General features: G+C 48.3%; 1 protein-coding gene across 1 annotated transcript; it reads left to right on the plus strand.

Annotated features, from left to right (window-relative positions):
- The first annotated feature begins 1,133 nt into the window (after positions 1-1,133).
- Positions 1,134-21,862, plus strand: LOC144756415 (torsin-1A-like). Its single transcript, XM_078646241.1, has 5 exons — positions 1,134-1,441; positions 8,424-8,689; positions 16,448-16,623; positions 16,715-16,842; positions 20,010-21,862. The coding sequence occupies exons 1-5, from the start codon at positions 1,249-1,251 to the stop codon at positions 20,252-20,254; spliced, it is 1,008 nt and encodes a 335-aa protein (XP_078502367.1). The 5' UTR covers positions 1,134-1,248; the 3' UTR covers positions 20,255-21,862.
- The last annotated feature ends 2,334 nt before the right edge of the window (positions 21,863-24,196 follow it).

Genomic DNA, 24,196 nt, shown 5'->3' on the forward strand with positions numbered 1-24,196 from the left:
GGAAGATGAAAAACGCCACTTCGGGAGACCGGAACCACCCTCGGTCCGCGGCCGATGTTCAACTTCAACCCGGCCGGGTTGGAACTCGATGCCCCGGCTTCAAGTCTGGGGTAGGCCAAAAATGGCACACGACATATCTTTGTCGTCCGAGCAGCTGCAAATGTCGGGATTGCACCTTTCGAGTCAGGCGCAGTTCACCCGCACGGGAGTCCGGCGGGAATCAGGATGGGAGTCAGGATTCATGAGCCTCTGGCGGAGGTCGGCGGAGCCGGGAGCTTATGCGGCCATCTTGGTTACGAGCGTAGCTCCTCCCCCAATGATCCGTTTTTTTTATCGGAAGCCAGTGAAGGGTGGTAAGAAGGGCACTAGCACTGGCCCTTCTAGTCAGACCAAAAATGGCGCATGCTGCCGAGTTTTGGATGACTTGAAGGCGAGAAAGGAGGAAATCAGGGAGACCCAAGTAAAGAACATTGGCATAGTCTAAGCGAGCACCGACCAGTGCCTGTACTGTAACTCTTCTATGATCAACTGAGAGGAGGGGCAGAAATTTCCGAATCATCTTTAAGATGGCGAAACATTTGCCCACCAGGCCCGATATCTGGGGTTTAAAAGAGAGGCCATTATCAAAGTGAATCCCGAGATTTTTGGCGACAACTGAGTCACTTGCTGGGGGAGACATGGCGGGGGGCCACCAGTCCTTCCAGCTAGGATCAGGAGGGCCGCCAAAAAAAAGAATTTCCGACTTAGCAGAGTTGCACTTGAGGCAGTTCAGCTGAAACCAGCCGAAAACTGCCTCAAGGCAGTCTCTGATGTTCTTGCCATTATCATCAGCGTACGACACTGCTGTTATGCTTGTTAGGGCTGAAACTATTTAATGATAATTTCTGAGTATTAAAAAAATCCACAGAGTCTGCGTATTCTAAACCATTCAATGCAAGTGGGATTTTGCTGCTCTGGTCAAAATCCCTCGCTCCTGCGCATGCGCGGGTTGTGTTTGTAAACGCGCGCCAAGCCGCAGGCGCACGCTCGTGCGCAAGCGCAGTCCGGTGTTTTAGAAGCATACGTCTCGTACGCAAGCGCAGTCGGGTGTTTCAGAAGCATACGTCAGTATCCCTGTCGTCTGCGCACGCGCAGTACGTTGCCCCTCACAAAGATGGCGGCTGTGCGCCGGGGGTTCGCACCGAGGGGCGGAAGTGTTCCTCACACAGCCGTCCGTCGCTGCCTGGAGTGCGCGCCGCCCGTCCCGGCATGGAGCTGCAACGGCCGTCCCCGTCCCTGACCCTGCTGCTCCTGCTCCCGCTGCTCGCGCGCGCCATGGAGCCCGTCAGCATGGGCCTCGCCGTCTTCGGGGCCGCCTCGGCCTTGACCGGCTTCATCTCCACCTACCCGGGGCTCTACTGCTACTTCCGGGAGTGCTGCGACGGGGGGCTGAACGCCACCGGTGAGGGGGGGTCAGGGCCACCTATGAGGGGGGGGGGGGCTCGGGGCCACCTGTGAGGGGGGGGTCAGGGCCACCAGGGGGGGAAGCGGGGGGGGGGGTGCAAGGCCACCTGGGGGGGAGGGGCAGGTGGGGCAAGGCCACTTGGGGGGTAAAGGGGGGGCAGGATCACCGGGGGGGGGGGGAGAAAGGGGGGGCAAGATCACCTGGGGGGAGAGTGGGGGGCAAGATCACCTAGGGGGAGAAAGGGGGGGCAAGATCACCTGGGGGGGGAAAGGGGGGGCAAGATCACCTGGGGGGAGAAAGGGGGGCAAGATCACCTGGGGGGGAAGGGGGGGCTAAGCCTCCTGGGGGGGGGGACCATGGCCACCTGTGGGGTAAGGGGGGGGCTAAGGGCCACCTGTGGGGTGAAGGGGCGATCATGGGCACCCGTGAGGGGCGGGGTCAGTATGCCTCCTGGGAGTGTACAGGACAGCAGGTGTCATTGAAAGTGAATGGCAGCATTGCGGGGCGCAGTGTTTACTTTGTGCAATAATCCTTCAGAGGTTTCTATTAGAAAATGTGAAACTGGGTGTGGAATGCCCCTTTCCCCTCAATTAATTCCTCATTCACCACAGATGGCTAAAATGATGTGGAAATGTCAATTTGCAATTAAGTGTGTTCTATCCGTGGGTTTCTTGTCACAGGGCAGTGTCATGGGTGTGAAAAGGTTCAGGCCTACAGCATCTCAAGAAGTTCAAGGGGATCGGTCATCTCCTCTGCAACATATTTGTTTGCGCCATGTTACAAGGTGAAGTTCTAAGAGGAGTGGTATAATTTATAAATGTAATGAAATATTTTGTAGCAATGGTTTTAAGTAACTCTGCTAAATAAAATAAACTTGAAACTATAATTTATAAATGGTATTTCAAGGCAGACGAAGGGAAGCATTAAGGGCCTATGGAATAGTGTTGGATGACTTGTCCGTAGTAGGTGACAGAATTTTAGTACGAGGTGAAAAGATTATGCCACCGGCTGGATTCAGGCAAAATATGTTAAGGACCACACTGTTGGTAGTTCATCATGAATTATTTATTTATTTATTTATAGAGCGCAACATTCATCCCAGGGGATATTACGGTGCTAAGGATTATGGTGATGGGTAGTATCCCTAAGATTGATGGATCAGAGATCAGTCTTTGGGAAATAGGTGTGTTTTCAGTTTTCTCCTAAAGATGCTGTATTCTATGGTCAGCCTGAGTTCAACTGGAAGCTCGTTCCAGTGCTGTGCTGCCAGATGCGAGTTGGTGCGGCCTCCCATTCTAGATTTGTTTCTTATTTATTTATGAATGTGTATTTTATTAAGCAAAGAGAGCGAGCTTGACTTCTCTCCTTGCCAGTTCTTCGCAACTGTCAAATACAGAATGTCACTGCTCCCTTGGCAACCAAAAGAACCTTACAGTATCTTAACCTCTTTGATGGAGCCCATTGGGACAGTATGACAGAGCAAGAATACAATTGTGAAAACTAATTTGTACAATTCTGAAAAATTAATTTACTTCCCACTCGGGTCAAGTGAAGATGATGCCCCAATACGAACTTAAGTAAACCTCCTGGACACTGCGAGATTTCAAGGCATACAGGAAAGCCTTCATCATTGTTTGAACAGTGTTAACAGCCTCAGTTTGCTTAGTAAACGTATAGCAGAGAGTTGTTCTCTGTTTTCACCCCTGCACAGATCAGATGCCAACAATAGCAGAGGTGGCCCATCTATAATGTACTTTTTTGTATATGTCTTTCTACATTTAAATTTTCATCTAGACACTGGCAGAAACAATTGGATTTTTAGGACCCAAGTTGTGAAGCGGCAGATCCATGCTGTATGTTCAGAAGCACTGCATTTTCTGCACACATAGAGTATCAATGGAGTATTGGCAGAGACCACAAGTAGTTACATTTATCAAGTGTGTTGTGCACTTTTACTTTGGAATCACTTACTCAGTAATGCAGTTTGATATTGGAACTCCCTATCTAACCACACTGCACTCCTCCTAACAAGAAATAATTTGCATTAATTAATCTTCTATTTGATCTTGAACAGATCTTACAATTGTGTCTTGCCTTTGGAGCAGCGACTCCAGTTTGATCTTCCCAGTTTGTGAATGGGTAGAAGGCATACATGCCAAAATGTTTAACCTGTCAAGTGGGAGATTTTGAAAACCTAATCGAGGGAATGTAGTTTCCCCATTGACAGCTAAATTAAACAATCAATCAATCAGTCATTTGTTAAGCGCACTACATACCCGCGAGGGTCTCAAGGCGCTGGGGGCGAGGGGTGGTAGGTGGGGGCCGCTACTGATCGAACAGCCAGGTCTTTAGTATCCTCCTGAAGGTCAGCAGGTCTTGGGTCTGTCGTAGGCTTATTGGGAGGGTGTTCCATGTCTTGGCGGAGAGGTGGGAGAGGGATCTTCCGCCGGTGGTTGTTCTTCGGACGGTTGTTCTTCGGACGGTGGAGAGTGAGAGGTCGGCGGAGCAGAGCTGGCGGTTGGGAGTATAGAAGGAGAGCCGTCTGTTGAGGTAGGCTGGGCCGGTCTTGTGAAGTGCCTTGTGTGCGTGGATGAGGAGCTTGAAGGATATCCTCTTGTTGACGGGGTGCCAGTGTATGTTTCTCAAGTGGGGGGTGATGTGGCCGTGTCGTGGTACATCGAGGATCAGTTGTGTCGAGGCGTTTTGTATGCTTTGTAGTCGATTGATGAGCTTGGTTGGGGTTCCCGCGTAGAGGGCGTTTCCGTAGTCTAGTCTGCTGCTGACGAGGGCCTGGGTGACTGTCTTTCTTGTATCTGTCGGGTTCCATCTGTAGATCTTGCGGAGGGTGTTGAAGTAGGAGGAGGAGACGGCGTTGACTTGCTTGGTCATTGAGAGCGTTGAGTCGAGGATGATTCGGTTGCGTGCGTGGTCGGTGGAGGTCGGGGCTGCTCCCAGTGCCGTTGGCCACCAGGAGTCGTTCCAGGCTGACGGGTTGGAGCCGAGCATTTGCAATGCAATAGGTCTCGCATTTACGCAAGTTTAAGCTATTGGCATTGTAAATGACAATACCTTTTATTTATGTTTTAAAAAATAAAAGGCATTATTTGCAATGTCAATAGCTCAAACAAGCTTAATTGCGAGACCTATTGCATTGCAAATGCTTGTTTCAGAGGCTATTGTGTTTTGCTCAGATCACTCACTGCATGGAGGGAATCCGAAAGTAATGCATTTTTTATGTGTAAAAATCCCAACTTCTAAAGGATCTCACATAAATGAAAGGAGCCCAGATTTTGGAAAACAGTTATTTCCTTCAAAGCACAGAGGGTGTCATGGGAGTAGCAGAAACTGGAGCTGCTGAATTCTTGTTTTCAACCACATAACTGAAACCTTCCCCTCTTCAGGTATAATATTTTGGAAAAAATACGAAATGTAAACTTTATCGCGATTGTGTTTGAGAGGATCCTGGAAAATATTCTATTCATTAGCATAAACACAGTGGACCGTTTGTCACATATGCTAATTGGAATTGTTTGCATTCTCATCGTTATGCGTCAGCGCTATGCTTATTGGGTTCTTTATTCATAAAAATATGTTTCGAAATGCCGGCGTTTGGCTACGCACACGGTTTGTCTCTGTCGTACACAGGCCGTTGTGCCCCCACAGCCATGTATCAGAATACTGGGTCATGGCAAGCCCCCGTCATTTGCAAGTCAATGCTACACGCTGTGGCGCAGACAAGAGTGCGTAATGCTGTGCTTTTTAATCCAGGCGGATAAACGAACGCTCCAACATGATGCTATCTACAGACCAGACTCAGTGCTCGTCCTGCCGCGACAAGCTTATGTTAAGGAGAAGGGCACCAGCTGGGTTTTCCATATTTTTTTGTTTGACTTTGTAATTTGGAAACATAGACACACCACTTCAAGGATGGGCTTAACCCGTTGTCTTCGGTTTCTGAGGCATAATAATGCGCAGCAGAGACCTTGCGTTTGTCTGAGAATGCCCCTAGCTAGTTATCTAAGTCAGAGGCTGCCGGGCTGAGATACAGTTCGAACAAGCACGGTGCGCGTGCACTGCAAGGAATGTGAGGTATGCAGCTGGCACCCGGCCACACTGCTGCTTGCTCCCTAGGCCAGGGGAGAGAGAAGGCAGGACATGGACCTGCCTTTGGCCAATTGCGTGCTGTCTTTCTTAGAAAGACACACGCAAAGGCCAATAGCGTGTGAGCAAAAAAAAAAAAAGCACACACACAAGCGTGTCCTCTGAGTTGAAAGTCCTTACTAGAAGACTCGCAGGGCAGCGCATGCCCGCTGGCTCAGGCGAGACCTAATAAACACATGCTTTGCTTAAATAAATCAGGGCTCTCCCGTCTGAATCCGGTCCGTTGGCTTGTATTATAGAATGAGTTTTGTGTTGCTGGAATTTATGGGTTAAAGAGTTTACTTGTACGATACCAATAAGTTATTTTTGTCCATAGCTACACATTGTCTCTGGCTTGGCTCAGCGTCAGTGGTGAGAGTATGGTCGAGGGCTGTCCTTTGCTTTAGGACAGTGCTGCCAGTCAGGGTGGGGGCCATGAGCTGTTACTGATTCGGCTTGCACAGAGCCACTGGTGATGGTGTGAGCTGGGAGTTGTTATTGGGTGTAGCTCAGTGCCAAAAGTGAGGGTGTGGAAAAAGTGGTCATTGCCAACCCTGAGCGGTGTGGGTAGCAGCTGTCAGTCATTAGGGAAAGAGTCCATGCCACCAATGAGGGTGTCAGCTGGGTGTTGACACTGGTTGTGTATCTTATTGCTACTGTGCCCTAGAGCTGTGATTAGCTTCGGGGAGGGGGATGCTCAGTGCTTCCAGTGAGGGGTCGGTTCGGGTTCTTAGTTTCCTTTGCTTCCTTTTCTCGCTACACACCAGGTGCTCCTGGTACGTTTATATTAGTGTAAGGGATATAGGCTTTTATTAGAGCACACCTACAGTGGGATAGCCCTTGGTTCTTTGTCTATTGTGCATTTCAATTTTATCATACTAGCATATAATCAGGGTGCGATGATTCTCAGATGGGTCTCTTCTGTTCAGATACCTGGGACTGTCTGCTGATGGGTCACTGTCTTGCTTATGGTAGACTCCCTAGCAAGGGAATCTTGTGGCATGTTCCGTGCCACTGGTCAGTGTGTTGGCTGGGAGCTCTCACTGATTGGGTGAGTCTAGTGGCTTCCAAGCCATTGGTGTACGATGAGATTGAGTCCTGAAATCTTTCAGCAGGTGCTCATTTGTGGTGCAGACACCGGAGAGTGATGGCACAGAGGAAGAGAGGAAAGATCAAGAGGTTGTTCAGTAATACTGTGAGCGAAGAGCTGGGGCAGTTTAATGTTATTCGCGAGGAGCGAGAGGGGAAGGTGGAGTAGTATTTAAATTGCTCCAATAGGGAGGTGATGTATCTGCCTAAAGCAGTGACCTGATGCTGAAACTGGATGCTATCCACCAGGACTCCCGATGGTGCACTTGAAGTGTACTGCTGAGATCTTGTGCTCACCGCTAGGTGACAGTGGTATTCTGTGCTTGAACAGAGAAAAATGAGCCCTCAATTTAGGAATCCAGATTATTGCAAATTTAGCCACTCCCTTATGGGACTCTGAGCGGTTGGGCAACATGTGAAGTTCAAGAGGGTTCGACAAATGGGACCTGATCGGGATATCAAAAATCAGGGATTTAAGTTAATGAATAACATAGCAGATCACCTAGGACCGATACGAGAGCGCTGGGAGAGGGGCGGACTAGAGCTAGATGATGAGGAGTGGCAGGAGGTCGTTGCCTCCCTAAAGGAAGTAGCCATCTCCTCAAGACTGCGCATAGTCCAGCTAAAAATCCTACAGAGTCTACGTTTCAGGGCCACGGCTAGTATCTATGGGTAGGGGGGCGGATGGACAGTGTGGCATGATGGGCACCTTTATTCACATAATATGGGAATGTAGGAGAGTGCACTATTGATTCCTGACTGTATGGGAGAGATATTAGACACTGTGTCAGAAATAAAACAATGTCTTCTGAACGTGTGGGAACCTACAGATTTGACCAGCAAAGATAAATTATGGGTCACCTGGGGTTAATGGTGCCAAAAAGAAATATTTCACAACTGTGGGGGGCAGAGGTGTTGCCGAAAAGTGCGACCTGGAAAGCGGATATGGACTGGTGCATGATCAGAAAGGAAACTGTGTATATTGCATGTGGCTGCCCCACAAAATGGACTGCTGTATGGGACAAATGGAATGCATACAGGGGGAATATATGTGCCCCTCTTCCCTGTTGATGAACCACTAACACCACAAAGTTAGTGACTATGATGTCCCGGTGAAATGTGCTCTACAATGTGATGTTGCAACTGTCGTCTCAGTCATTTAATATGTCTAACTGCAAAGTCGAATTTGTTGTTGTTAAAAAGAAATTAAAAAAATATATATTATTGCAAATATTTTGTCGCTTGAAGGATGTGCCTTGTTGTAGAATTGTGATCCGTCTCTGCTGCTTCATGATAGGGTAGGAATAGTTCATTTAAACACAAACCATGCTCAATAATCCCGTCAGGGCAGCATCTGTCGGTGCTGAGGAGTGATTGTCTGACCGTGAGTTCCTAGACGTTGCCGTTTTTAGGAAGGGGAGAGACCTACAGAGGTTTCTCTTAGGTTTGTTTTTCTCCTTGTCCAAAGTTTTGGAGAGGTATGTGTTTTCATTACTTGAAAGCAGAGGGCAGGGGCCTTCCTGGCTGTGCAGCAATTTATTTATAATTGCTATGCTTGGTTTTCCATCTAGTGATGTGGAAGACTTTGCCTTGAGGAGGAGTTTTTATTGTCAGAGTTAATGGGTTGCCTCCCTTTTGATCTCTCATTGACAAGCTGAATCAACCCTCATATAAGGCTTTTCCACTGCCTTGCATTGTTAGCGTTGTTTTATCAGAGTGACAAGTACTGTTTTTGATATCTTGTCCTCAGCTCTACAGGAGGATCTCAACGAGCAGCTCTTTGGGCAGCACCTGGTGAACAAAGTCATCTTGAAAGCAGTGACTGGTTTTATGAGGAACAAGAACCCCAGGAAACCTCTCACCCTCTCGCTGCATGGCTGGACCGGAACCGGCAAGAACTTGGTCAGCCAGATCATTGCAAAGAACATTTACAAGGAAGGACTGCAGAGCCAGTATGTCCATCAATTTGTCTCAACGCTGCATTTCAAACATGCCCATGAGATCAACAATTACAAGGTAAGGCGGCCCTCTTCAGCAAAGTGCACAACTTATTCTGGGAGGGATTCTTAGTTTGCATGGTATAGATGAGAGCTCCCTCTTGGAGGGATTCTTAGTTTGCACGGTATAGATGAGAGCTCCCTCTTGGAGGGATTCTTAGTTTGCACAATAAAGATGAGAGCTCCCTCGGGGAGGGATTCTTAGTTTGCACGGTATTGATGAGAGCTCCCTCTGGGAGGGATTCTTAGTTTGCACGGTATAGATGAGAGCTCCCTCGGGGAGGGATTCTTAGTTTGCACGGTATAGATGAGCGCTCCCTCTGGGAGGGATTCTTAGTTTGCTCGGTATAGATGAGAGCTCCCTCTGGGAGGGATTCTTAGTTTGCACGGTATAGATGAGAGCTCCCTCGGGGAGGGATTCTTAGTTTGCACGGTATAGATGAGAGCTCCCTCTGGGAGGGATTCTTAGTTTGCTCGGTATAGATGAGAGCTCCCTCTGGGAGGGATTCTTAGTTTGCACGGTATAGATGAGAGCTCCCTCTGGGAGGGATTCTTAGTTTGCACGGTATAGATGAGAGCTCCCTCTGGGAGGGATTCTTAGTTTGCACGGTATAGATGAGAGCTCCCTCTGGGAGGGATTCTTAGTTTGCACGGTATAGATGAGAGCTCCCTCTGGGAGGGATTCTTAGTTTGCACGGTATAGATGAGAGCTCCCTCTTGGAGGGATTCTTAGTTTGCACAATAAAGATGAGCACTCCCTCTGGAAGGGATTCTTAGTTTGCACGGTATAGATGAGAGCTCCTTCTTGGAGGGATTCTTAGTTTGCACGGTATAGATGAGAGCTCCTTCTTGGAGGGATTCTTAGTTTGCTCGGTATAGATGAGAGCTCCCTCTGGGAGGGATTCTTAGTTTGCACGGTATAGATGAGAGCTCCTTCTTGGAGGGATTCTTAGCTTGCATTGCACGGTATAGATGAGAGCTCCTTCTTGGAGGGATTGTTAGTTTGCACGGTATAGATGAGAGCTCCCTCTGGGAGGGATTCTTAGTTTGCACGGTATAGATGAGAGCTCCTTCTTGGAGGGATTGTTAGTTTGCACGGTATAGATGAGAGCTGCCTCTGGGAGGGATTCTTAGTTTGCACGGTATAGATGAGAGCTCCTTCTTGAAGGGATTCTTAGTTTGCACGGTATAGATGAGAGCTCCCTCTGGGAGGGATTCTTAGTTTGCTCGGTATAGATGAGAGCTCCCTCTGGGAGGGATTCTTAGTTTGCACGGTATAGATGAGAGCTCCCTCGGGGTGGGATTCTTAGTTTGCACGGTATAGATGAGAGCTCCTTCTTGGAGGGATTCTTAGTTTGCACGGTATAGATGAGAGCTCCCTCTGGGAGGGATTCTTAGTTTGCACGGTATAGATGAGAGCTCCCTCGGGGAGGGATTCTTAGTTTGCACGGTATTGATGAGAGCTCCCTCTGGGAGGGATTCTTAGTTTGCTCGGTATAGATGAGAGCTCCCTCTGGGAGGGATTCTTAGTTTGCACTGTATAGATGAGAGCTCCTTCTTGGAGGGATTCTTAGTTTGCGTTGCATGGTATAGATGAGAGCTCCTTCTTGGAGGGATTCTTAGTTTGCACGGTATAGATGAGAGCTCCTTCTTGGAGGGATTCTTAGTTTGCACGGTATAGATGAGAGCTCCCTCTGGGAGGGATTCTTAGTTTGCACGGTATAGATGAGAGCTCCCTCTGGGAGGGATTCTTAGTTTGCACGGTATAGATGAGAGCTCCCTCGGGGTGGGATTCTTAGTTTGCACGGTATAGATGAGAGCTCCTTCTTGGAGGGATTCTTAGTTTGCACGGTATAGATGAGAGCTCCCTCTGGGAGGGATTCTTAGTTTGCACGGTATAGATGAGAGCTCCTTCTTGGAGGGATTCTTAGTTTGCATTGCGCGGTATAGATGAGAGCTCCTTCTTGGAGGGATTCTTAGTTTGCACGGTATAGATGAGAGCTCCCTCTGGGAGGGATTCTTAGTTTGCATGGTATAGATGAGGGCTCCCTCTGGGAGGGATTCTTAGTTTGCATGGTATAGATGAGAGCTCCCTCTTGGAGGGATTCTTAGTTTGCACGGTATAGATGAGAGCTCCCTCTTGGAGGGATTCTTAGTTTGCACAATAAAGATGAGAGCTCCCTCTGGGAGGGATTCTTAGTTTGCATGGTATAGATGAGAGCTCCCTCTGGGAGGGATTCTTAGTTTGCACGGTATAGATGAGAGCTCCTTCTTGGAGGGATTCTTAGTTTGCACGGTATAGATGAGAGCTCCCTCTGGGAGGGATTCTTAGTTTGCACGGTATAGATGAGAGCTCCCTCGGGGAGGGATTCTTAGTTTGCACGGTATAGATGAGCGCTCCCTCTGGGAGGGATTCTTAGTTTGCTCGGTATAGATGAGAGCTCCCTCTGGGAGGGATTCTTAGTTTGCACGGTATAGATGAGAGCTCCCTCGGGGAGGGATTCTTAGTTTGCACGGTATAGATGAGAGCTCCCTCTGGGAGGGATTCTTAGTTTGCTCGGTATAGATGAGAGCTCCCTCTGGGAGGGATTCTTAGTTTGCACGGTATAGATGAGAGCTCCCTCTGGGAGGGATTCTTAGTTTGCACGGTATAGATGAGAGCTCCCTCTGGGAGGGATTCTTAGTTTGCACGGTATAGGTGAGAGCTCCCCCTGGGAGGGATTCTTAGTTTGCACGGTATAGATGAGAGCTCCCTCTGGGAGGGATTCTTAGTTTGCACGGTATAGATGAGAGCTCCCTCTTGGAGGGATTCTTAGATTGCACAATAAAGATGAGAGCTCCCTCTGGGAGGGATTCTTAGTTTTCACAATAAAGATGAGAGCTCCCTCTGGGAGGGATTCTTAGTTTGCTCAAAGATGAGAGCTCCTACTGGGAGGGATTCTTAGTTTGCACGGTATAGACGAGAGCTCCCTCTGGGAGGGATTCTTAGTTTGCACAATATAGATGAGAGCTCCCTTATGGAGGGATTCTTAGCTTGCACAATAAAGATGAGCACTCCCTCTGGAAGGCATTATTTGTACATATTCTTTGCACGCTATGGAAGAGAGCTCCCCCTATAGCAGCATTCATTTCTGTTGACCAGCAGGATGCAAGTTATAACAGGCTTGAGTCCCGTAGTAGGGAGACTTCTTAGATAACATGGATGACATAAAGTGCAAAACTGTCCCCCTGTACCTATTCGCTGTACCCTATCGTACCAAGGGAGCGAGCAGGTGTGCAAATATGGGATGCCCTCCCTTTGGACTCATGCATCTTGTTTCTGATCTGTTACCTGCAGTAAATCGAAGGCAAAGCCCCACCTGTGAGAGGACTGATCAGAATACATCAGGGTCATTGCTCTCCACAATAGATTCTGAGGGATCTCTGTCCTAACAGCACTATTGGAAATCCACCCAGGTGGCTCTCAGAGTGTGGGTGGGTCGCAGTCTTAGACTATCTACATGATGCAAGGAGTTCTTTTGGGTCCTGAGTAATTAACATATTCAATATCTAGTCTCAGCCTAGTTTAGTATGTATGAGATGAGGCTTGAAACCCCCTGTGTGTCTGGGATTACACTGCATCTCTTCCTTGGATTTGCCAAAGCATAAATTGTTTGTGGTGTTTGGGAGGGTGTGACAGAGACATATGCCCTAGGATTTTTATCCTGGTGCTCTGCGTTGATGTCCTTAGCTGATGTGATTCCTGCTCTGAATTTTCCAACTAATTCATGGGGGTCTTGTCTCTTTTATATCCGGATCGCTCCAAAGCATTACAGACTAAATCCATGGGAAAACTGTGCCTTTCAATTTCAGGCTATTACTTCAGGGTTTACCTGATGCTCTAAATGAAGATCTGTCTGTAATGCCTTTTCCTCTCTGGGGTGAATGAAGAAGTCCATAGTTGTCTGTTTCTACAGCTACTCAGTCAGCTCATTGAACCTGGGCTCTTGATAAGATCAATTAATCAATCAATCACAGCATTTATATAGCGCGCTACTCACCCGGAGGGTCTCAAGGCGCTTGGGGAGGGGGGGGGGGGGGGTCCGCTACTGCTCGAACAGCCAGGTCTTGAGCTGCTTCCTGAAGGCGAGGTGGTCTTGGGTCAGGCGGAGGTGGGTCGGGAGGGAGTTTCACGTCTTGGCGGCGAGGTAGGAGAAGGATCTTCCTCCTGTGGTGGTTCTTCGGATGCGGGGGACGGCGGCGAGGGCGTGGTTCGTTGATCGAAGCTGGCGCGTGGGAGTGTAGAAGTTGAGGCGGCTGTTGAGGTATCTTGGGCCTTGGTTGTGTAGGGCTTTGTGTGCGTGGGTGAGGAGTCGGAACGTGATTCTCTTGTTGACCGGGAGCCAGTGCAGGTCTCTCAGGTGTCCGGAGATGTGGCTGTGTCAGGGGATGTCCAGGATCAGTCTTGCTGAGGCGTTCTGGATTCGCTGGAGTCTCTTCTGGAGTCTGGCAGTGGTTCCGGCGTAGAGGGAGTTGCCGTAGTCCAGTCAGCTGGTGACGAGGGCCTGGGTGACCGTCTTCCTGGTTTCGGTGGGGATCCACCGGAAGATCTTACGTAGCATGCGCAGGATGTTGAAGCACGATGAGGAGACGGCGTTGACTTGTCTGGTCATGGAGAGGGAGGAGTCCAGGATGAAGCCCAGGTTGCGTGCGTGGTCTGTTGGTTTGGGTGTGCTGCCCAGGGCGGGGGGCCACCAGGAGTCGTCCCAGGCGGAGGGCGAAGATCCCAGGATGAGGACTTCCGTCTTGTCTGAGTTCAGTTTCAGGCGGCTGTTCTTCATCCACTCGGCTACGTCTTTCATCCCCTCCTGTAGGCTGGCTCTGGCGGTGGCGGGGTCGTTGGTGAGGGAGAGGATCAGCTGGGTGTCGTCGGCGTAAGAGATGATGTTGAGGTTGTGTTGGCGTGCGATGGCCGCAAGGGGGCTCATGTAGACATTGAAGAGGGTGGGGCTGAGCGAGGAGCCTTGAGGAACGCCGCAGATGACTTCGGTGGCTTCTGATTTGAAGGGGGGAGGCGGACTCTCTGGGTCCTTCCGACGAGGAAGGAGGTGATCCACTCTAGAGCCTTTTCTTGGATTCCGGCGTTTCTGAGGCGCTGCTCTAGGGTGCGGTGGCAGACAGTGTCGAAAGCCGCGGAGAGGTCCAGGAGGATGAGGGCCGCTGTTTCCCCGTTGTCGAGCAGGGCTCAGATGTCATCGGTGGCGGCGATGAGGGCGGTCTCTGTGCTGTGTTTGGCCCGGAAGCTGGACTGCGAGTGGTCGAGGGATCCATGCGTCTCGAGGAAGGCGGCCAGCTGCTTGTTGACGGTCTTCTCGATGACTTTGGCCGGAAACGGTAGGAGCGAGATGGGGCGGTAGGTTTTGAGTTCGGTGGGGTCCGCTGATGGTTTCTTCAGTAGAGCGCTGAGTTCGGCATGCTTCCAGCTCTCCGGGAAGGTCGCTGTGTCGAAGGAGGTGTTGATGATGTCCCGCAGGTGGGGTGCGATGACGGAGTCGGCCTTGTTGAAGACGTGGTGAGGGCAGGGGTCGGTTGGGGATCCGGAGTGGATCGAGTTCATCGCGCGTAGGGTTTCCTCGGTGTTGATCAGGGTCCAGGCGCGGAGGGTGGCGGTGGGGGGTGCAGGTGCTGTCGTGTGGTGCGTCGGCTCTGTGCTGAAGCTGTTGTGTATGTCCGCGATCTTGTTGTGGAAGTAGGAGGCGAGGGAGTTGCAGAGGTCTTGTGATGGGGTGATGTCGTTGGTTCCGGCGCTGGGGTTGGAGAGCTCTTTGACGATGTTGAAGAGTTCCTAGCTGTTGTGGGCGTTGTTGACCAGTCGTTCCTTGAATGCGGTTTTCTTGGTGGTGCGGATCAGTTGGTGGTGTTTTCGAGTGGCGAGCTTGAGCGTGGTCATGTTATCTGGTGTTGGGTCTTTGCGCCAGGCTCTCTCGAGGGCTCGGCAGTTCCTCTTGGAGCTCTTGAGTTTGTCGGTGAACCATGGTGCTTTCTTGCTGCCGGGTCTGCTGGGTGGGGTCCTCAGTGGGGCGAGGTCGTCTGCGCAGTTGCTGATCCACTTCGTGAGGTTGTTGGCGGCCTGGGTGGGGTTCGCTGAGCTTGCAGGTGGGTCCTGGCTCAGGGAGGCGGTGAGCTGGTCGGCTGTGATCTTGTTCCATCTTCTGCGTGCAACCTGTTGCTGGTGGTGGTGTGTCGTGTTCTTTTTGTAGCTGAAGTGGACGCAACTGTGGTCCGACCAGTGGAGTCCAGTGGCGTGGCTGAAGGAGATGTCCTTGCTGGAGGAGAAGACAGGGTCGAGTGTGTGTCCGGCGTAGTGGGTGGGGGTGGTCACCAGCTGCTTGAGACCGAGGGTGGCGAGGTTGTCCAGCAGGGTGGTGGTGTTGCGGTCGTTGTTGTTCTCCAGGTGGAAGTTGAGGTCCCCGAGGAGGATGTAGTCAGCGGAGGGGAGAGCGTGTGGGCTGATGAAGTCGGCGATCTCTTTGCTGAATTGTGTGCGTGGTCCCGGGGGTCTGTAGATGAGGGTGCCTCTGAGGGTGGTCTTGGGGTCGGTGTGGATCTGGAAGTGAAGATGTTCAGCGGCTGTGAGCGTGTCGTCGGAGTTGCTCGTGACTCGGATGGTGTTCCTGTGGATGATGGCGATGCCTCCTCCGGTCTGGTTGCCGCGGTCCCTCCGGATGATCTTGTAACCGTCTGGGATGGCGATGGCGATGTCGGGCGCTGAGGAGGCGTTCATCCATGTTTCCGTGAGGAAGGCGACGTCTGGTGATGTTGTGTCGAGGAGGTTCCAAAGCTCGACGGCGTGTCTGTGGACGGAGCGGGTGTTGAGCAGGATGCACTTGAGATGGTTGCTGCTGGTTCTCGGCTTGGTGGGTGCGGTGTAGGTCCGGATGCAGGAGAACTTGCAGGAGTGGCAGCTGAAGGGTCCGTGGGTGCGCCTCGGAGTGGCTCGGTAGCATCCAGGTATCGCGCCGGTGTTGAGTGCGATGAGTTCGGTGGCGCCGTAGGACAGTCTGGTCGTTTTCCGTCGGTGGGGGCCAGGGGTCCTGGCACTGGGCGCGGTCCAGGCGCGGACGGGCGCAGACGGGCTTACCTTTGGCGCACATTCGGCGCGCCCGCTGCGCGTCAACGCTGCACGTCCGCACGGTCGCCATTTATGGCGAAGTGTGAGGGAGGGAGGAGCAGCTGGGAGGCGGGAGCAGGGATGGCACAGAAAGAAAAGGGGGCGTGGCCGCACGCAGGCAGCGGGAAGCGAGGGGCGGGGCGGGAGGCGCAGGGACAGAGAGGGAAACAGCACGGAGCAAAGTAGAGGGAAACAGGCAAATTACACTACAATACGGGGAACAGTACAGTGGGAAGTAAAATACTAAATAAAACACACAAGTCCATCACGATCACGAAAACAGCGGCGGGGGGCGGGGTCGTCGGGGCGGGCTCAGCGAGGCTGAGGGCAGCAACGGGGGAGGACCGCACACGCAGCAGCTGGTGGCCGTGCGGTGCGGAGTTGCTCTGTCTTTCAAAACGTGAAATCTGACCTTTTCCACCTTTACATCAAATACTCAGTCCTAGTATCCATTTTCTATTGTGATATGCGGTGGGTGGTATTACTGGTCAGCTATTCCACAGTATTGGAAGCTCACTGCATCACTTTAATGAATTGTGACACCGGCCCATTTTTCTTTCATGATCTGACATCCTCAGTGCAGTTAATACTTAAACCATATAATGCAATTACTTTCTATAATTCTAGGACCAGCTGCAGTCGTGGATCCGGGGCAATGTCACCAACTGTGAACGCTCCATTTTCATATTTGATGAAATGGACAAAATGCTGCCGGGCCTTATCGATGCTATTAAGCCTTTTTTGGACTACTATGATCACATTGAGGGCGTATCGTACCGCAAAGCCATCTTCGTCTTCCTCAGGTACGCACTCGGGGTCTTTGCCCTTCCTCAGTAACTTAAGGTTCTTTGCTCCTTCTGTGTATCAACCCAGTGTCCACATCTCTTCCTGCAGCAATGCTGGCGGCAGACTTATCAATGAGGTGACCCTGGACTTCTGGAAGAGTGGCAGGAAGAGGGAGGAAATGCAGCTGAAAGATTTGGACAATGCGTTGTCCCTGTCCATCTTCAACAACAAGGAAAGTGAGTAGCTGATGTACAAGAAGACTCTGGGATGCTACCTGCCTCAATGGGTGGCAGCAGAAAGATGTGCGCTGTCTATACATGACTCTAGTGATGTATTGTGTGACACTGCAGAAGGGCAGGGTAGATGTGGAGTGATGTGCTCTGTATTGTACGTGTCTCAGATGATGCAGACAATGCTGTGTGTGATGCTCTAGGTGACTGGGTGGAGGAGTTGAGAAGGTCTTTGTCTTGTGATAATGGATGAGTGGCACTGCTTACTGCAAGAGGTTGGAAGCTCGGGATGTGCATTGTCTTTCTCAGTCTCTGTTGCCTCTACGTGAGAAAATGCTGCTAAAGGGTAGTGTGGGTTTTACTTTACTTTACTTGCATTTGCATAGTGCTTCGTACACCTGATGTGGTGCTGAATCACTATGAGGACGGATAGTACAATGCTTTATAGGTTGTGTGAGGGTGAAAGTGTGCATTTGTGGTGTGTCTCATATTGACCAGAGTTGTGCTCTTATGGTGTTGTGTGTCACTGTGCTTCGATTTGTAGCAGAGCAAAAGGAATGAGCGATAGGATGCTTCAGCTTATAAGGTACATTGTGCTTGATTGTAAGGGTGTTGGCATGTGCTCATAACTTGTTGAAGACGTGTAGCTGCGATTATGTCTCAAGCTGTGCGAATAAGAGTTAAAGATAGAAGCGCCTGGAATAGTGTCTACCATATTTGTCTAAGATTTGTTTCCAGTTCTAAGGAAGGCATGCTCTTGAGATCTGTGCTGTCCATGCCCACCACTGTTATGGTATATTGGTTTGTATAGCGCACTAATAACCCAAGAGGGTATCCAGGTGCTTGGGTAGGTGTGTAAGTTTGTGGTCCCCAAGGTGCTTATACGAAGAGCCAGGTCTTCAGTTTCTGGCAGAATTCAAGAAGTAAGGAGGAGGCTCTGATGTGTTGAGTGTGGTCGTTCCATGTCTTGGGTGCGATGTAGGAGAATGTGCAACCTTCATTTTTGCTTTTGCGAGTGAGACAGATCATAGGTGTCTGGTGGGTTGGTGAAAGTGTATGCAGATGCTAAGGTATTCTGGTTGGAGGGCGGGTGGGATGTGATCAGGCATGATAAGTTGTAGGTAATGTTTTATAGTTTGATTTTGGAATCTTTCAGTGCTTGAAGCAGTACGAGCAGGGTAGGTATAGTCTGATTGCGTTGTGTAGACAAGACATGTCAAGTGCAATGGTAATCTGGTGCTTCTGTTGGAAACCTATCATTGAAAAGTTTGAAAGGAGTAGAAAGTGCTTTGTGTGACTCTGATGATTTGGGAGACTGGGCTGTTGACCATTGTCTCCTACAGTTTACTTTATTTTGTCCATGCCTCTGGTCGTATTCGGAGTTTCTGGGGCCAGATGGTCTTAGCTTGTTAGTTCTACCATTCTCTGCATATTTGGATCTCTGTTGTGGACATGCTGAGTTTTAGGTGATTTCTCAGCCTCCATAGGTTGGTGGTTTGGAGGAGAAATTTCATCCAAAGATGTCTTCGGTCCTTCTGGTTCCGCCTTTAAGATTACCTGAGTGTTATTGGCATAGTTGCAGCAGGCTAGAGTGAAGGACTTGATGCGATCCGCAGGGAGGCTGAAGTAGATGTTGAAGACGATAGGTGATACGATCAAACTTTGCATTAAGTCATCATCAGTTCTGATAAGAAGTGATGTAACTGGCAGCAGGGAGATGGTCCTGGACTTCTCCAAGTGTTAACAGGGGGTGTTTGGTTCTTTTGAGGTCAAACCCCAGTAGCATGAGTAGTGGTGCGAACCCTGCTGGGCGACTGGTCATTCTCTCAGTTTAACTATCGGTGGTTAAACAAATTTAATGGAAAATGAATTGTGAAAGCTAAAATAATGGTGAAAAACAAAAAGGCTGTTGGTAAGAAAAATGGAGTAATGGTAATACTAGGGGAAAGGTGTAGGTTAATTGCCGGGTTTGTCTTAAATTAAAAAAAAGGAAAACGTTTTTAGGGTGCGGGGAGCCAGAGGAATACCCAGAGTAAAAGGAAATACAAGACAGAATGACTCCTGTTAATAAAATTAAAATAATCACAGGTAAGCACGAAGAGCGAAGTGCAAGGGAACATTCTGAGATGTAACTTAATTCCTTAAATGAAACCCCTCAGATTATTGAAAATTTTATATTAAAAACACAAACCTGCTATTAAATACTTTGTGAAAAGCACAGAGTTTTCTGTCTTTAATGGTCTGCAAGTTGGTTATTTTTTTCCAACGAAGTTACAGATCTGAGTGAAGACGGATCTTTCACAGAGAATTCCTATGAATGGTCAGTTGGAGATTGGTCAGTTGCGGACAGGGTCTGCTGGATCTTAGCTTCTTCTTGAGCGGTTTATTATTGTTTAGATGTTTTGGTTGGTGTTGTAGGTGCCTAATGAAAGATCATTGTTGATTTGGGTCCTTGCTAGTGTGTTGGCAGTTATTACATTTTTTAAATGGGCATCGGTCTTCCTGTGAGCTACTTAAATCGTTTGCCGTGAAGGGTGCCAGGGTCTGATGTCTGTATATGACTGCAGTCTTCTTAATCTTGTTCTCAGTGAGGTGTATGGCTGTTGTCTAGTTCTAGAGGTGGTGGTCCACCATTTCATTTGTTTTTTTAAGCAACATGGTGTTACAGGAAGCTTGCGAGTTGCTGAAAATCATGATGATTCTACGGCATTCTTTTTTCGGCCAATTGACTTTGGAGATCTATTGGGAATCGTGGAAACTTTGCCTTGTTGATGCACAATCTGAAGATCCTTTTGGGTGTTGGAGGCAAGATTTGTTGTTTGTTGTCCGTTGACTTCTGTTGGTTGAAAATTGTGGTTAGATGTAGGATTTTACTTCCGGGCCCAATGCCACACCAGCTTCAACTTCTTTTCAGCAATTTAGGAAACCCAGAATTCCTTCATAAAAACTCACCATTCTAGCACTGTCCTCTTTTCTGTTGGTGCGATTCCCCTCCAGTAGCTTCCTTGGTATCCTGTGTATTTCCCTACAGTCGAACACCCAGGTAACCCTGTCTTTCACAGGTGGAGTCACAATGTATGCATGCTTGTGGACATAGCCGGGGTTGCATGGTGTGTAATGATAACTAACAACCTGGCACTGAACTTGCTTTTTCTATCTGTGTATTTCCCTAGGTGGCCTTTGGCACAGTAGCCTGATTGACAAAAATCTTATTGACTTCTTTGTACCATTCCTGCCGCTGGAGTATAAGCACGTGAAGATGTGTGTTGAGGTGGAGCTGCAGTTACGCGGGTATGAACCGGATGAGAACATTGTCACCACCGTTGCTGATGAGATGACGTACTTCCCTAGGGAGGAGAAGATCTATTCGGACAAAGGCTGCAAGACGGTGGCACGCAAAATAGACTTTTACACCTGATAGGTTCAAAGAGAAAATATGGGACAGCACAAACTGAAAAGGGGGAAGAGTATCGGTATGCTCCAGGCAGTTGTAATGATTCAGAAATACCTTTTTAAAAGAAACAACGTTTTAATAGACTTTTGTAAATATCTGTACATTCTAGGTGTAAATCAAAGCTTTCTCAAGGTATTCCCAATCATGTGGTTTTGTGAAAAATGTATTTGCTCCAGGAAAACCAGGAGTTGATTAAGTGCCTGATCTATATGTGTATCTGCCAAGTGGCCACTTCAGCAAGTCCTGACTTTTGAATTCTTCTTGGTATTTTGTGACCCTGCTTTCCATTGTCAGTCGAGGTCTTGGCCTACAAGTCCGGGGAAAGTGTTTTGGCTAAAAGAGCCTGGACTGGCTGAAGCTGTCACATGACCTAGGCCCACATAGCATTTATGGATGCAAACTTTCATGTGAATGTGATAGACGGAGATACAAACAGAACATTTTTAATTTTTTTGTTATATTTTATTTGAGCCAGATGTATCTTTGTTTTCAAGTTTGAGTATAGGTGCTCCTTGAAGGTGTAGAAGAAGCTTGTAGAGTGGCGGCAGAAGGGCACTGGTTTGGCTGCTGACGAATCCTTGCTTTCCACAGCAAGGATTTCAACTTGCTATTTGCACAATATTGCAGAGAGTAACAAGGGAAAAGTCTTCGCTTGAATCATTGTAGGATTATATTTTATGCTTCCAGTTAAACCGTGTTTGTGTGTGGGGGCGGTGGATGAAATCTTGACACAGCCTGTGGCAAGACAGAGCTTCGGACCTGCATCCTCTGTGAGGAGAGCCAGCATATTCATGGTTTATTGTTTTAGCCTCATCTTGTGACCTACAAGGGAGAGAGAGCTGGACCCAAGAATACTGTTGGACTGTGATGTGAGGTCCATGAGGGAGTAAATTAATTCCTGATTCTGACTGTGCATCAACATTCTGTCCATGGACGTGTGTGACGATCTCCCTTATACAACCTGTGGCGCGTGTATACCCTGGCACTTGAGCAGCAGATGCACAAACCACAATACAGCTGAAAATTTGAAAAAAAGAATTCAGAAGGTAGTGCAGCGCTAACTATGACCGCACGTCTACCTCTTTGGTGCCCTGGTGTGGATAATGAGCCCTACCTTGTTGCGTGGATTTACCAGTGAACCTGATGAGCAGAAACTGTCCCTTTAGAAGTAAATGCCTGGTTCTATTGCAGACCCCTTGTGTTTCACAACATACTGAAGTATTCTCTTGCCCCACACCCAGTTCGCTGTCTAAAGTGCTGCTTATTTGAAGTGAAGGAAACAACAGATCTCTGAACTCCTACTTTGGGGCTGTACTACTCTGGATTGTTCACTTTGCAGGTAACTGGCCACTTCAAAACTGCTAAGAGACTATTACAGTCCGCCTCACTGCCAGCAGCTAAGCACAGCCCGATTTGTGCTAGTGCCGGTGACACAGACTGAATCAGGTGAGAATGACGAGTTTGTGTCTATAAAATCAGAGTTCACCTAATCAAGTTTTTGTGGTTCATATCACCCATGTTATATGACCATGAACCCTTCTGAATAAAATGTGCATTTATGTGATCTTTTTCTATGGACTTGACAACTTTCTGTTTTTATATGAAGTTTGAAATGTAATTGAGCTGTCCAGAAATAAGCTATCATGGTGAAGACCTGTATGTGTTTTTGTTGGCTTCGGGGCATCTGTTGGAAGCGATCGTCAAATCACCCATTGATCTGTCATAACAACCACCTGTACAACCATTATTTGCGCTTTGTTCTTTAATAAATCAAAGATATTTAAGTGATTATTAGACGGTATTACCAAAAGTAAAAGCGGCTGAAGGGATCAGATTCAAATCAAGTTGCCATGATATGGTCTCGCCTATCAGGTAATGGTAGGTGGCTAGACATGCAAAGTGCCATGTGAAAAAAGTGCCTCCACCCGTGGTCAAATATGATGCACATAATATCTATAATATATAATAATAAATATATAAATCATATAACCACAACAATATATACAACATCCTAATCGAAAGGATTAGATGGAATCTGGCCAGTCCATTTTACAATCGCACTGGGGAACATACCGTGTATTTCTTTGGAGTTCCCGGTTAGTGATAGAATCGGGGGTCATGTAATACAGGCAACCGTAGGCTTTACATCCTTTTGTATTTCATATCCCCCCCGGATCGATTCACTGTTTATTTCTGTACGTTGCCTAACTCGCATGACGATGAGTTTTGACTCTATGGATGATTCTTAAAAGGTCTCAGGATGGTGACTGACCTACTACCTTGAGGAATGTGATCTGTTCAAAGAGATTTCTTTAAACAGTTGGTGAATCCTTGATAACTCATGAGTTTGTGTGATTGGCTGTGTTCAGCTGAGGAGAGATGTTGCCATTCTCGATCTCTGTCACTAAATGCGTCTCACAACAGTGGTTACTGGCAGTGTCTCTACTATCCGCGCAAATTAATTGTATTTGTGGCTTGAAGCTAGACCAGCGACTCCAGAACTCTATTGGAGACTAGCCGGTAGGTGGTTTTAACTGCCACACTTATCGAGGTTGCAGCCACTGTTTATAAAAAATACCTCTACCCATATCGCATCCCTGAAAGTCGCAGGTCAGTCAGGGTCCTCATGATACCCTTTAAAAACAATTCAAAGGGTCAGAATGTGCTTATGTCAGAGTAGGGTAAAATACACTAAAGCAACATTAAATCAATCCCCAGGCATCGGAACTGCAGAGACTGTAATGTATATGTCCGCCCCTACTGACCAAGATTTATCTACTCCTTGCGATTATGGTGTCTACATTTTTGTGGTTCTATATGTATGATATTCTGTGTATCGCTTTTTGCCCTCGGGTAGTGTCACTTTTTTCACTTGCAAATGCTGTTATCTTTCCGCTGCTCTGAGGTTGCCAGGAAGACCCAGTGAAGCAGTAAGACCGAAGGTATTTTCTGAAAGTAAGGCAGTCTCGTGTTTTCTAACTTGCTGCATATAGACCTTCCAAACAAGCTTGTTCTGAACACCGGAACTTGGAGCCTGAGGCCATCAGTCAGCAACCCGGATCAGAAGTCTTCCGATTTTCCAATAGGAGGGATCTGACTTTGATCCACTGAGTGTCAAACAAAGAGTCTTTAACTCTGTGACTCTTCACTGGCATACACCGCAGGGCTGTTGATGATGATGTGACTTGGTCATGTGGTCTTAAGTCATACTTTACTGCTACAGTTTGATTAATTTAAGCAGGAATATCAGGTAAGTTACATTTCTATAACTTAAATACAAAAGGATGAGTTCTTGCGAGTGATGGAAAAGTAGAGTGTAGTTTCTTAAGATCTGGAAGAAGTTGGTTGTCCTTATTAGGAGGATGAGTGCTTTACAAAAGAAAATAAGGTCCACTGACACCCTTGCATTTACCACCACAGCCAGATAGGCCTTTGGAGAGGAATAGATCAGGTACCACTTATAAGTAGCCCCTTTATTTACATGTTCAGTAGGAGCCAAGAAAGTCCACCAGCAATCGGGAATAGGCTGTGCCACAGTTATGGGTTTCTGGGAAGATCCGTAAATATCAAAAAGGGGAACGAGAAGTTAAGGGTAAAGAGGTCCCACTTGGCTCCCAAGCTTATGTCCACAGAAATCAAAAGAGTGAGATCTATGTTGTGGAGGATCTCTTTGAAATAAATCTATGGGACCCTCAAAAACTACTTTCGGTCAGTGGTATATGCTTTGCCACTAATGTACTGGTAGTAAATGGCATCATCATCGGGTCTTCCTCCCTTTCGCCAACCAGGAGATGATCTTTTTCAATCAAAGAGATTTTTTTGTGGGGATCCACAACTGAATGAGTGATCTAAAATTGCGGAGGCGTTCCATTGGACAGCGTCTATGGACGCTGCCCAATGAAACCA

Source organism: Lissotriton helveticus, chromosome 5_1 (genome assembly GCF_964261635.1).
Source record: "Lissotriton helveticus chromosome 5_1, aLisHel1.1, whole genome shotgun sequence".
NCBI lineage: Eukaryota > Metazoa > Chordata > Amphibia > Caudata > Salamandridae > Lissotriton > Lissotriton helveticus.

Bases quoted from the DNA above. Each gene is read 5' to 3' on its own strand.
- LOC144756415 (XM_078646241.1), top strand. From the start codon at position 1,249: ATGGAGCTGCAACGGCCGTCCCCGTCCCTGACCCTGCTGCTCCTGCTC. The intron at 1,442-8,423 runs GTGAGGGGGGGT...TCTTGTCCTCAG, and splicing joins CGGGGGGCTGAACGCCACCG to CTCTACAGGAGGATCTCAAC. The intron at 16,624-16,714 runs GTACGCACTCGG...CTCTTCCTGCAG, and splicing joins GCCATCTTCGTCTTCCTCAG to CAATGCTGGCGGCAGACTTA.